Source organism: Lagenorhynchus albirostris, chromosome 16, assembly GCF_949774975.1.
Source record: "Lagenorhynchus albirostris chromosome 16, mLagAlb1.1, whole genome shotgun sequence".
Lineage (NCBI taxonomy): Eukaryota > Metazoa > Chordata > Mammalia > Artiodactyla > Delphinidae > Lagenorhynchus > Lagenorhynchus albirostris.
Window position 1 is genome coordinate 6,627,938 of NC_083110.1, and position 14,745 is coordinate 6,642,682.

Below are 14,745 nucleotides of genomic sequence, written 5' to 3' on the forward strand. Positions count from 1 at the left end.
AGAGGCCCGTGTACCGCAAAAACAAAAACAAAAACAAACAAACAAAAAAGATCTAGCTCATGTGTAACTTTTCAGGCTCCCTGACATCTGGTTGGTCCCACTTGTGGCTCTTCTAAGCTGTGTGTGAATCTTTCTTAGAAAACAACCTCACTGTCCTGCAATAACCTGTACATGCCAACCTCCTGACACGGAGCCCTCACCACAGCCGGCCTGTATCACTACAGCGTCTCTGAACTGGTACCCTCCCCTCCAGCCCCACACCCCTTTTAAGCGATTCTCCTTGTAGGCGTTACAGTGACGGCCTTAAAATGCTGACTGGATCATATCACTCCTGCTTCAAACATTTTAATGACTCCTTAGACTAAGAGACAGAAACAGTATTATGGTCACATTTATACCCCAAGGGTCGTGGCAAAGAACCTTAACAAGGGCTTAAAAGGGAATAAACTTGGACAGAAAAGTAAGGAACTGAGCATCACCCTATGCTAGAAATACAGGTTTCACCCAGTAAAACATGTTTTATAAAATAATGCAGAAAATTGTAATTAAAATAAAGCACAGAGCACATTTTAGACTAGAATGATAATCACTGAGTTATCACCCTAAACTTGCCACTAATCCTCAACAGCACCACAGACAGCTGATTCGAGAAAGGAATGACAGACCTACAGTGGAAATGCCTCTTAGGAATTGGTTCTTTAATTAACTACTAAAATACTGTAGGTTTAATCTCTTAAAAAAGTAAGTACTGTTACTGCAAAAAAACAAAAAAAAGGAATGACAGTATATTAAAAGAAGTATTGCATAATGTCTTCTTCACCAGAGTGTTTTAATAATTTAACTCTCAAATCCAAAGGATTCAGTGAATGCAAAAATTTCTTCCAGTAAGTGGTAGAAATCAAGACTGGCTACTTGGATTTTTCTGTCATTTAATTCACCCAGAGGGCATAGGAATGTTGAACATTAGAAGTTCTGTACTTCCAACTTTTATAGAATGTTGTGGGATACTTGTAAGCACTCAGGTTGATACCGAGAATGAAAGCAAGCAAGCATCAAAATGCCATGAAAAAGCCTAAACTCAAAACAGGTCATAACTCAAAATACTGTCTGTCTCTGACCTTTATGGTTATTTTCAAAATTTTTGTGATCTTAATAAACCTAAAATTAAAGAGTTAGACATGTGACCTTTTACATTTTAAGAGCTTATGTGAAAAGATTAAAGTACAAAAGATTAATGTACAAAAAATTTAATCTTATACCAAATTTATACTTCATAAAGGGTTTCTTCCTCTCACTAACATGAAAATCCCACAAAACGCACCCAGGACCTACCGTGCCACTCATGAATCTGTTTGTGTAGGCTGTGATGACACCACATTTGCTCCCAGTAAACAGTTGGCAACTGTCCGGTACCCAAGCACAACTAGTCACCTAGAGAAAGGACAAATCAAAGATGATCATGTTTAAAAAGCATGAGAAATGCTCCTACTTTTCTGACAATTATTTTAAAAATATATGATCACAAAATTTAAGGTAAACATTTTACTTGAAATGATTAGAATGGTGTAAGATATAATAATATTCTGTAACTTAAAGCTATCTAAAAGCTGTTTCCAAATTAAAATGTATTACAATGCATTGTCTATGATTTTACATTTTTCTGTGTCCACACATACACACACACACACAAATACACACAGGGCCATTTGTTCCTCAGAAATTTAAACAAAATGATCCAGGATTGACTAGATCCAAGGTTGAGAGGTGTGTGTGTGTGTGTGTGTGTGTGTGTGTGTGTGTGTGTGTGTGTGTGTGTGTGTGTGTGTGTGTGAGAGAGAGAGAGAGACAGAGAGAGAGAGAGAGAGAGAGAGAGAGACGCATGTACCTGATTTTTCCTTTTATTTCTTTTTCTTTTCCTTTTTCTATCTTTGGTAGGGAAACAGAGTATATATATAAGTAGAGGTATTGCTTCTAACAGTTCTAAAGATTGCTAGATAGGAGAAGAAAGAAAGATAAACGTGGAGAAAAAAATCTGGGATTATTCCCTGGGGATTATAAACCCTTGAGTCCCAACCATGGCGACACTATTCAAGGTGGGCTCACCTCTTTGCTCGGCCTGACAGTCTTCCTCTGGCACTAGCGGACCCCCAGCACCACACCCCAGCAGCTGTCCCCAGCTGCTCTGCCCCCTCTCCAGTCCCACCTCTCCTGGTCGGTCGGCTGGTCAGCAATACCCACACACTTCACTTCACTAAGAAGACGGCGGTCATCAGCCACAGACCTCATCCCTTTCCCTCCTTTGGGCCTGAAAATGTCTCGGCGTCGCCTCCTGATTTAGAGAAGCCCCTCTGTTTCTAAGGCCAGCCCCACCCCACCCCGGTGTTTCTCAAACAACTGTCAGAATTTCAAGCTGTCATTTGCTGGCTTCTTCCCCGGCCCTGCAAACGTGTTCAAGTGTCTGCTACCTTGAAAACTGACTTGCTTGGTGCCTGACTCTTCTTAACTCTCAATATATCTTCAGAGTCCATTGGATCTAATTTTATCCTTTGAGTTTCTTTCTTGAATAGTTCTATTTGTAAAGATTGATATTTCTTTTTTTTTTTTTTTCATAATTTCTATTCTTTCTTAGAGGTCTTCCAAAAAGCAAAAAGAAAATGTACCTATTTCTTATATGAAGAATAAAACTCATTCTGTCTTGCAATTACCATATGGGTCGACTGAACTCTTTTATAAACCTAAGTTACATTTCTAGGATTTCAATAATCTCATTTTTTCCTCTATTTTGAAACACTTTGCTATTTCATCATCCTAGGAATTATTTCATCTCTACTCTTCAATTATTCCCAACTATGCTAAAACAAAACAAACAAAATAAGAAAATGGAAGAATGATGGATCTCCTGGAAGGATAATGTAAAATGTGAAATAAATTGTCACCTTTTAAAAAAAATAAATTTATTTATTTATTCATTTATTTATTTTTGGCTGCATTGGGTCTTTGTTGCTGCACATGGGCTTTCTCTAGTTGTGGCGAGCGGGGGCTACTCTTCGTTACGGTGCGCGGGCTTCTCATTGCGGTGGCTTCTCTCATTGAGGAGCACAGGCTCTAGGCGCATGGGCTTCAGTAGTTGTGGCACGCAGGCTCAGTAGTTGTGGCTCGCGGGTTCTAGAGCGCAGGCTCAGTAGTTGTGATGCACGGGCTTAGTTGCTCTGCAGCATGTAGGATCTTCCCGGACCAGGGCTTGAACCCATGTCCCCTGCACTGGCAGGTGGATTCTTAACCACTGCCCCACCAGGGAAGTCCCTAAATTGTCATCTTTTGGTTTTCTTATTGCATTGTCAAAAGAATGTTGTCATCTTTTGAGAAAGTATAAAAGAAGACCAAAGACACCATTTCTGTAGTCTACTTTCAGCTGTCATCGAACACAGTTGGAAATTGAGAATTTTTCATTTTCCAGCAATAATAGAAAAGAGAAGAAAATTGACAGAAACATGTTTCACAATTATGAGATCAATCAGAAGATAAAGGCTAAGAGACAGCAGGACTCTAATCTGTAATGATGATGATGAAATTGATCAGATAAGTGAAATCTCAGAGTGTGAGTCTTCATATGATAATACCCTGGACAAATTTTCTCATACTAAACAACCAATGAGTGAACAACATATTTCTAAGAACAAAATGAAATATGGTATTCTTATCTAGTCAGTTAGGCACTTGACCGGAAGTACTTTATCACACCGTGTTTGCTAGAAATCTGAATCATCCTGTTTTGCTAAAAGGACTTAATGAGGGTATTTTTTCATCTTTAATGATGTTTCTGTGCCCAACTTTACATGATAGAAATAATTTTTCAGTGCTTAAATTCTTATTAAAATTTATAATAAGGTTGTTTTTCACTGTCCTTTATTCTTACTTTTGTTAGTTTACTGGTAAGCCAGATGACAAAAGGCAGTGACCTTTTTTTCCACGCATATTGAAGGTTAAGCAAACAAGTCATTGCTCTCCTTTCTTTCACTGCCAAAAATTCCCCAAAAGTAGCTGACTCCATCTTTAAAGTGCTCAGGGAATGGTGACGAATGTTAGGGCTATATAAATAGGCACCAGGTGCTATGCAGGTAACGAAGTCAGAAAACAGTAAAAGAACTTCCTATGGAAAGACAGTCAAAGAAAGAAGGTTTAACATACAATTTAGTACCGGAAAAAGTTATGGCAGTACTGTGTGTGTGTGTGTGTGTGTGTGTGTGTGTGTGTACCTGGTGTTTTATAGTTTACAAAGCACTTTCAGAAACACTGGAGACATTTTTACAACAGCTTTATGAGAGAGTGGTGGGAGTATGACTAGACCAGTTTTAGAGAAGAGGAAAGAAACTCAAGTTGGGTAAGGTTAAATTCCTTGCCAAAGGCTACATAGTAAATAACAGAGCTGGACACTAACACAGATCACAGAGCTACAGTTAGCTCCAAGGCTCTTCTACCATGTTGTGATGCCTAAATACCCGGTTCATTTAGAAAAAGCCAGGTATAGAACATGGCACTCTGGTTATTGAAAATGACATAGTAAAGGGACTTCCCTGGTTGCGCCGTGATTAAGAATCTGCCTGCCAACGCAGGGGACACAGGTTTGAGCCCTGGTCCAGGAAGATCCCACATGCCGCGGAGCAGCTAAGCCCGTGCGTCACAACTACTGAGGCTGTGCTCTAGAGCCTGTGAGCCAAACTATTGAGCGCTTGTGCCACAACTACTGAAACCCGCATGCCTAGAGCTCGTGCTCCACAACAAGAAGCCACTGCGATGAGAAGCCTGCACACCACAACAAAGAGTAGCCCCCGCTCGCCGCAACTAGAGAAAGCCCACACACAGCAATGAAGACCCAACACAGCTATACAGAGAGAAAGAGAGAGAGAAAGAAAGAGAGAAAGAAAGAGAAAGGAAGGAAGAAAGAAAGAAAGAAAAGGAAGGAAGGAAGGAAGGAAGGAAGGAAGGAAGGAAGGAAGGAAGGAAGAAAGAAAAAGAAAAAGAAAGAAAGAAAGAAAAAGAAAGAAAGAAAGAAAGAAAGAAAAGCAAGAAAGAGAAAGAAAGAAAACGACACAGTAACAAAAGGTAAGTGGACACTGAGAAGAAAGCAATGCTGATTTTGTTCCAATACTGAGCCATGAGCTGATGCTGCCTCAACAAGAGACTGGGTAGAGGACAAACTCTGGGGACACAGACAGCGGCAGTTAGGGACCTGTCAGCGCTGTAAACAAGGCATACATCCAGCATCACCAGCTCCTGGACTGACTGCAGGATATTAAAGACTAGCTACCATCAGTCTGACTCCTTTTTAAAGCATTATATTTAATTATTATTATAAAGTACTTCATGAAAATGTTTACCTGATACTGCTGTGAACCTTGTATAAAGTTTATTGGAGGCTCACTTTGTTTACTCTTCAACCTTAGAATGTTATCAGCATATCCCCAGCTCAGGATGGCGGACCACTGAATGTCAGTACTGTTCATGCTTCTCACACCTCAAGGAGAAGAAATAAAAGCATCAGTTGCCACTGCTCAGTTATTACTGGACAGCCGGCCACAATGGCAGGTTAAAGGCTCAAGTTCACACAGCAGAACACGGTCATTCCAGTGCAAAAGCATCTTTATATCCATAAGATGGACCCAACTGTGTTAGTTTTATCCCTTTAAGGTTAATGGGATTCTAAGGGTGGAACTGTATTCTTTTTCACCTGTGGTGTTTTGGTTGGGATTTATATGACTTAGTACTAAAATTTCTGTTAAGAAATCTTTATAAAAGACAGTGATAATCAAGCTTCCTCTCTTCATGTTCTGTGACCCCTTACTTTTAACAATAAATATGAACTAGAAAATGTTTTAAAAAACGTAGATACCCTGTTGAAAAATCAATATGGACAACTATTAATACCAGAAAGGGACCATTGCTAGAGCAGAAGCAATCCTGAGAAGGGATAATTTAATCCTTTCAACTGCAAGGACTGCACGGGAGACCTTCGTTTAACAAGGTTCTTTTCTTTTCTCATTGGACCCGTACACAGTATTATGTCCTTTTGGGATAAAGATCTGGACCTCCTGACATCAGCGTTTCTCATGATCTACGCCTTTTTGGCACGTTGACTAGGGCAAATGCAGCATAAATGCTATAGCTGGTGCTGCCCTGGAAACTTAGGAGCTTTGAGTTCCTTAAGGAGAGAGAATGTGAGTACCTAGCGTAATACCCAGCATATAAAGCAATAAAACAAATAAATATTTGTCGAATGAATCAACAGCGCACTGAAAATGTAATTCACAGATTTTTTTGTTTTGTTGAGTATAATCCCAACAAAATGTGGACATCACTTTTGCAATAAAGAAACTGGGATATCCTTGTTAAGTATAAACTCCTCTCTACATAAGCTGCTATGGAAAGGAACCACACTTCATGAGCCTTGGGACCTTGCAAATTCCACCATAAAGACTGGCATGTAGTAGGAACTCAGTAACTGTTCCTGGTTTCTCACTCCAGCAACACAAGAGGCACCATATTTTTTAAAAAAGAAAAATAAACTTCTGCTTTATCTATTTGAACAGTGGATCTTAAACAGGAGTTTGCAAGAAAATGGCTTTTGTAGCATGCACAGGCTTAGACTCAAGCCCCAGAGATTCCGAAGCGGTATGTCTCCAATGGGACCCAACCAAGTATCAATATATTTTGAAAAAAAGTACCTCAGGCAATTTTGAGGCATTGCCAGTTCTCAAGTAATTGGTCTATACTGGGCTAAAGATCATGAAAACCATGGCGGTTTAGTTGTTATACTGTAGTATGCATATATAACTAAGCAAAATGACATAGTTATTTGACACAGCAGTGCCTAACACACATGGCCTTCCATCTGCCAGGTGCACTCCCAGTCAGTCCAGGCCTCTCCGAAATGGCCCTGTGGACGGTTCCGCGCTGGGTACAGCAGTGAACACTCACACGGCCCCTGGCCCCAGGGTGCTAACTGTCCGATGAGCATTTATTTATTAAGCACTTAGAATGAGTCCCGCGCTGTGTTAGTCGTTCCTTATATTATTTCATTTAATCCTTACAGTGAATTACCCTGTGAGATAAGTCCTTTTGTTACTCCCATTTTATAGATTAAAAGCCAGGATTCCAAAAGTGTAAGTCATTTTCTCAAGATCACACAGGTATTAGGCAGCAGAACGAGAATGCAAATTCAGGCACATGCCGCCCGAGGCCATGGCTGTAACTTGTATGATACCACTTCCCTGGACACACCTAGATTCTGATAAATCCCAAATACATTCTATGAGGAAATAAAGTGTAATCTGAATGAACACAGCTATTAAGGGCCACTAAGGGCTTGTGACTGAAGTGGCACAAATAAGACAGGTTAGCAATTATACTGGACATATTTAAGTCCCATCATTAGCATGATAATACCAGCCCTTTCTCTCTGCTCTAAAGAGATAAACTTCAATCCACCCTAATTAATTTTTTAAAGATAAATTATTCACGCATTTTGGTACTTTAAGTATTATTAGTAGTAAATTACTTGTGACATACCTCATAGCTAATTGCAACGTCCTAGTGAGAATAAAGTACTGATATTCCAGCGATGATCAAACAGCTTTTACCTTCTCCTCCTAGCTCACTAAACTTAGACAAAATGGCGCGCAGCCTCTTTCATTACCGACAACTATAAAGGCAATCAATCATTCATTTCATGACAGAATGAAGAGTGAGTCTAAAAGAACTGTGGCCCAGCCAGCACACTGAATTCCTTTAGGTGGCCGATGTTTGGCATGGGTCCTGGCATCTCTGCACTGTGGTGCTCCGTGGGGTGGGAGGCCATGTGGACCGAGGAGCACAGTGCACAGAACGCAAGGTTAAACACTAACAGCGCGGAACGCTAAGACGTGTCTGGTCCACACGCAGGCTTCCGGGCAAATCTGCACACACCTGATGCGAACAGATGGGTACCCTCAGTCATTCATTTTAGTGTTTAAAGCCCATGCCTAGGACGTAGGAAGAGTTCTTTCACATTAAGTAAAACGGTTAATTTGGGAGGATGGAGGGATTACTTGAGCGGAAAATGTCACTAGTTTTCCACGGTGTAGGTGACATTTAGAAATATGAAGAGGGCCTCTACTGACAGCACTTTTCCATGTGTTGCTTTCAGTGAGTCAGTGCACAGAGAGGTGAGAAAAACATTGCTTTCCAGACATACATATTTTAAAAACCTATTTTCAAGGCTATCATGACTTCCTCGTTGTGTTTTAATCTCATGCTTGTCTCTTCTGAGGTACTAGATTTGCTGGTCACATAAGTCTGTCTATTCTGGAATTCAAGAGTCTCAAAGTGTACATTTATATAAAACTGTTAATGTTTTCATCTTGTGAGACATTTATTCTTGTCTCCTCCTCTCATTTCAAATGACATTGCATTTAGTTCCCATTTTTTTCACGTACTATGTTTTAATTCCTACGTTGCATTAAATGAACACAGATTTGAGTTTAGTTTTTCGCCAAGGACTCAGAAAACTCAGAAATAAAACAAAATAGCAGCACAGATGAGGGGAAACATTCAGATCTCATGAAAGACATGCCTAGGACGATTTTCATGTTTGATTTTACCTTGTTCTTTGCTGTACGTCATCAGAAGACAGAAATTTCGGGACAAACCGCAGATTGCTCTAGTGGGCAGCGCCTGGAGAGAACCAAATCTTTCTCCGTGCGGCTGGCTGAAGCAGACCACAGGTACTGGGGCACTTGGGGAACCGACATACTCCCCCCACTTCAAGCCTTTTATCCATGACAAAGGACTCTACAACCGAGGAAAGTAAAAAGTACAATTTAAAAAAAGGTAGTAAATATAGAATCACTTCTAATTTAAACTCCAAACAGAGTAAGGGAAAGCAGCCTGATTATAAGCCCTTTGTGGGCAAGAATTATTTTATAATTTTTTACTTCCCCCGTGCTTAGCATATGGAAATATGTGTTCTTGGTTGCTAGACACAGTGATGAACAAGACACATGAAGTCCCAGTGCCCGTGGAGCTGTCTGATAGCTGGGAAGCAGGTCAGACAACAACTAAACAAATACATGCACAAGATGTCAGCTGGTGCAAGTGCTATGAAGAAAGTCAAAGAAGGGGAAGAGGACCAAGAGTGACAGAGCTGCCCGTTTAGACACGGGGGTCGGGTAAGACTGTCTGCGGAGATAATGTCTGAGCAGACACCTGACTGAAACAGAGAGCAAACTGGGGTTCTATCTGGGGATGGGCACGCCAGGCGGAGGGAACAGCCAGTGCGAAGGTCCTGGGGTGGGAAGGAGGCAGGTCCGTACACGTTCCCACTGCAAACAGACATACTGCTCAGGTCCTTCATACTTGCCAACTTCAACTAGTTAATGAGCAATAAGTATAGTGGCAAATTAAATGGCGTTTATTACTTTTCAGGGACGTACTGTTATTTTGACATGTTAAAATAATAGATTCTAGCTAAAAATAATGACTCTGGTAATGACAATGACTAAAATGATTTGTAAGGCTTCAAAAGCATATGAGTTTCGTTGACAAGTAAACACAAAACAAAAAATACAGCTTTCAACTATGAAACACAACACTGGTGGTCTGGGTTCAGCAAAACAACACTGTTTCTCCTATTGATGTTTTAAAATTTAAATTTCATTTTTACTAGTTGTATAAGTTTTGTTTGTATTTAACATGCAAATTTGATATATATGAGCTCTGAGCATAAAGAACTTACATTTAGTGTTCTATTTGTGTTTTACCTTTAGTGTATTTAAGAAGAAGCATTATTATAAGAAACGACTATCAAAGCAAGATCTGTAAAAACCATGTTCTCTTAAAGTGGCTCCCAGACGACTGCAGTTCGACATCCGTGCTTTACTTTATCTCCAAGACCTTCACAACCTCTTTCCCTTGCCTTTTCATTTTCTGCGATTTCCTTCTGCAAACCTTTGTAACACTTCACAATTCACAATCTCCCATCTTTGCTGCTTTTATAATGAAGAATTTAGTTGAGGATTAGAATCCATTTTACTCTTAAGGCTTGCTTGCTTTATTTTTCTATTTCAGAGTAAAAATTATACCTACTTCCCATTTTTTTTTTTTTTTTTTTTCTGCGGTACGCGGGCCTCTCACTGTTGTGGCCTCTCCCGCTGCGGAGCACAGGCTCCGGACGCGCAGGCTCAGCGGCCATGGCTCACGGGCCCAGCCGCTCCGCGGCACGTGGGATCCTCCCGGACCGGGGCACGAACCCGCGTCCCCTGCATCGGCAGGCGGACTCTCAACCACTGCGCCACCAGGGAAGCCCCCTACTTCCCATTTTAAGAGGCAATACTTCTAATCATTACAACCTGGAGGGGCCAAAACAACATGTACGATTTCCCCCTTCACCGTACACCCAAACATTTACACTTCCGGTCAGCACCTCTGCTGGAAGATAATGACCAGGAGGGACCACGCTAGGCATGTCTGCACTGGCACAGCCACGCTCAGACTCTTCCCGAGTCCGGGATGTTTCCTGTCCTCTCATTTGCAACGCCTGTTATGTCACTGCCTGGTGAGGCTCTCCCCAGTAACGACCCTCAGGGAGGTGACAATCCGACTGAGCTCCCGAAGTACTCTCTCCGTAGCACTAACGCAGCATTTCCTACACACAGAACGTAGTGCAGGCATCTGTGTTCACTGGCTGGCACTCACCTTCAGGCCGGGACTGTGCTACTCGCTTCCCTGCCCCTAGAGCCTGGGAGGGGACCTGACGGCTCAGGAGTTGAGCCAGTTTTTGCTGAATTCTATTGAAATCCAAATGACATACCGGATAGGGAACTTCCTTGACCTGTTCTCTGGTTTCCCGGAAAGCAAACTGCACTAACAACCCCACGGCAGCAGGAAGCTCCCCTTCGATGTTGAGCTTGGAGCCAGGTCTGCTCGCATGGGCCGACTGGAACAGCTGACGAGGGGTCTGGCCGTAGGTTTTTATCATGGTTTCCAGTGCTCGTCTCTGAACTGGATCTTCAACTGCAGAGACATCCATTCCAAAATATGTCTGAAGAATAAAAGAAAACGAGAGGTATGTAAAAAGCAAGACTTGGAGATAACACTGAAGGGGAAAACAACAACTTGTTTTATTCTCTAGGCAATGGTTTACTCTTCTCTGTTTCAAATGAAAAGCATTTTAAAATGTTTTTGAACAGGTTAACAATCATTAATAATCAGAATAGGAATTGAGATCAGAATAGGAATGATCAATGCTTCTGAATGGGTGAATGAAAATAATGCACCTTGACTGGTGCTAATTAGGTATGTTTATAAAATTAATTTTAATTTAAGAGAATAACATATAAGACTTCATTTATCTGCACAGCAAAGGAATCCATCAACAAAATGAAAAGACAACCTACTGAATGAGAGAAATTGCTTGCAAATCATATATCTGATAAAGGGTTAGTATCCAAAATCTATAAAGAACTTACACAACTCAGTAGCAAACCCATCTAATTAAAAAGGGGCTGCACTGTTGGTGGGAATGTAAATAGATACAGCCACTATGGAGAACAGTATGCAGGCTCCTTAAAAACTAAAACAGAGCTACCATACGACCCAGCAACCCCACTCCTGGGCACATACCCTGAGAAAACCATAATTCAAAAAGAGTCATGTACCACCGTGTTCATTGCAGCACTATTTACAATAGCCAGGACATGGAAGCAACCTAAGTGTCCATCGACAGACGAATGGATAAAGAAGATGTGGCACATATATACAATGGAATATTACTCAGCCATAAAAAGAAACGAAATTGAGTTATTTGTAGTGAGGTGGATGGACCTACAGACTGTCATACAGAGTGAAGTAAGTCAGAAAGAGAACAAATACCGTATGCTAACACATACATATGGAATCTAAAAAAAAAAAAAAAGGTTCTGAAGCACCTAGGGGCAGGACAGGAGTAAAGACGCAGATGTAGAGAATGGACTTGAGGACACGGGGAGGGGGAAGGGTAAGCTGGGACGAAGTGAGAGAGCAGCACTGACATATATACACTACCAAATGTAAAATAGCTAGTGAGAAGCGGCTGCATAGCACAGGGAGATCAGCTCGGTGCTTTGTGACCACATAGAGAGGTGGGATAGGGAGGGTGGGAGGGAGACGCAAGAGGGAGGGGATATGGGGATATATGTATACGTATAGCTGATTCACTTTGTTACAGGGCAGCAACTAACACAACAGTGTAGGGCAATTATACTCCAATAAAGATGTTAAAAAAAATGGGAAAAATTATGGAACTTTTCTGCAAAGGAATATTATAAATAAATAAAGGAATAAATTAGAAAGAAAATGGCAGGGGGCGGGCAGAGGACCTGAATAGACATTCTTCCAAAAAAGACATACAGACGGCCAACAGGTATATGAAAAGATGCTCAGCATCACTAATCATCAGGAAAATGCAAGTAAAACCACAATGAAATGTCATCTCACACCTGTGAGAATGGCTAGTATCAAAAAGACAAGAGATAACAACCGTTGGCGAGGATGTAGAGAAAAGGAAGCCCCTCTGCACTGTTGGTGGGAATGTAAATTGGTGCAGCCACTGTGGAGAACAGTATGCAGATGCCTCAGAAAACTAAAAATAGAGCTACCATATGATCCAGCATTTCCACTTCTGGGTATTTTGAAAACACGAATTTGAAAAGATACATGCACCCCTATGTTCATTACAGCCTTATTTATAATAGCCAGGACATGGAAGCACCCGAAGCATGCACCAATGGAATGGATGGAGACAATGTGGTAAATACATGCAATGGAATTATTACTCAGCCATAAGAAAGAATGAAATCTTGTCACAACACAGGTGGACCTTGAAGGTATGATGCTAAGTGAAACAAGTCAGAGAGAGAGACAAATACCATACAAATAAGTATGATCTCATTTATATGTGGAATCTAAACAAACAAAAGACCAAGCTCATAAGATTGGTGGTTGCCACAGGTGGGGTGTGGGCAAACGGGTGAAGGGAGCCAAAGGTACAAACTTCCAGCTATAAAGCAAGTAAGTCCTGGGATATAACGTACAGCATGGTGACTGCAGTTAATAACATTGTACTGCAGATCTGAAAGTTCCTAAGAAAATAAATCTTAAAAGTCTTCATCCCAAGAAAAAAATTTTTTGTAACTACGTATGGGGTGGGTGTTAACTAGACTTACTGCGGTGATCATTTTGCAAATGATCGAAATCAGTATGCTGTATACTGGAAACTAATATAATGTATGTCAATTATACCTCAAATTTAAAAAAAAGAAAAACTAAATGAGGTTTTTCTTTGGTCTTGTCTTTCAGTGAGAGTTGATGAAAAATAATCAGGTTTTTCAATTCAGTTGACCCAAAATAGCTTCTGCAAGTAGGTTAGTAGGTGGCTCTATTTTTTCTGTGGCTGCCTGTCAGATATTGGTCAGAAAACTAGAGTCAGGGAATTGGTCAAAATCATTTCAAGTGGTCAACAAAATCAAAAGAGACAAGAGAATGCAGCTATATGGCAACACGAAGACTGAAGAAAACTAGGGGAACCTGCCCCACCTCAATTTCTCAATTCCTAAAAATGAGAACTAGAAGTTCAAAACCATCTGTGTCTGCCTGAAATTACATGATATCCAAATGCCCTTTTGTTCTTTGATGGGAATATGCTCAAAGAAAGAGTCTGATTCCTCTCAAAACACAATGGCTGGTGTCACAGGATGACTTTGTGTCGCTACCCCATCTTGAAGATGTCTAAGAATATCAACTATTGAGATATATTTTCTTACATACAGAGACATTAGTAAGGAACCTAGATTTTTGTAGGTCTATATCTCTTCTCCTGTCTGGGCTGAAGAATCAGGATTCTAAACACCAGCATCACTGAAACCCAAGCAAAGTCTTTGTGCTTTCCATCCTGTAAGCTCAAGAGCAACTCATCCATGCTTTATTTATCCTTGGAGAGGAATAATTGAATTCTGATTCCCTCTCTCTGTGTTTGCTGTGCAGGTTTCCACATACATTGCTGAACCTGACTAGAACCTTGCAGTGAGAAGGCTGTAATGTGATGTATATCCTTCCAGCCTCCCTCAGCCAACCAGGCAAAGCTGTCAACGGAGGAAGCGGGACAGCTTCACCTCCCCGGCAAGGGGCAGAAGACTGGATGAGAAACAAAGTCAAGGTATTCCATCTTCAACCAAAACACTGCAGAGAGGTTGGCACACTTAATGTTGCACGCGACTGGTGTCCTCCATGCTGTCACCTTTCTTAGGACGTGAAGCTAGAGAGAAAGGGGGTTAGGGCAATAATCAGTCTAGAAAAGGAGTAAAAATTCAGGATCTGTCACTGTCCTTTTCTTTCCCACCTAGTGTTTGTGTATATATATATATAAAGACTTCATGTGTAACACTAAATTATTGAAAAAGTCATTTGTCCAAAGTGATACATGGGAAAAGGTATATAAAAATGAAATTGTGATAGAATGTTAGTAGGTAGCTTAAGAGACTATTATTTAGGTTCTAATGAAAACTGTAAGTGGATCTGAAAGAGCAGCAGTGAAAATTGCAAGCTTTTTAACATGAAGGGTGTTGTTACACTTTTCTTCTTAGTGTTAGAGTCAGATGGAGGGTGATGTGCACTTACTTTATTATTTTTAAAGCTAGCAGTCAGTAGCTGGGTATAGATCTGTCATGCTTGTGCATC

General features: G+C 40.8%; 1 protein-coding gene across 1 annotated transcript in view; it reads right to left on the minus strand.

The window, feature by feature from the left end:
- Nucleotides 1-14,745, minus strand: part of LYST (lysosomal trafficking regulator) — a 177,325-nt gene that overhangs the window by 14,011 nt on the left and 148,569 nt on the right. Inside the window, exons 45-48 of the mRNA XM_060126030.1 lie at nucleotides 10,844-11,074; nucleotides 8,637-8,826; nucleotides 5,379-5,515; nucleotides 1,333-1,431 (exon numbers count right to left, since the gene is read on the minus strand). Coding sequence (XP_059982013.1) covers nucleotides 1,333-1,431; nucleotides 5,379-5,515; nucleotides 8,637-8,826; nucleotides 10,844-11,074 — 657 coding nt within the window. The remainder of the gene's footprint in view (nucleotides 1-1,332; nucleotides 1,432-5,378; nucleotides 5,516-8,636; nucleotides 8,827-10,843; nucleotides 11,075-14,745) is intronic.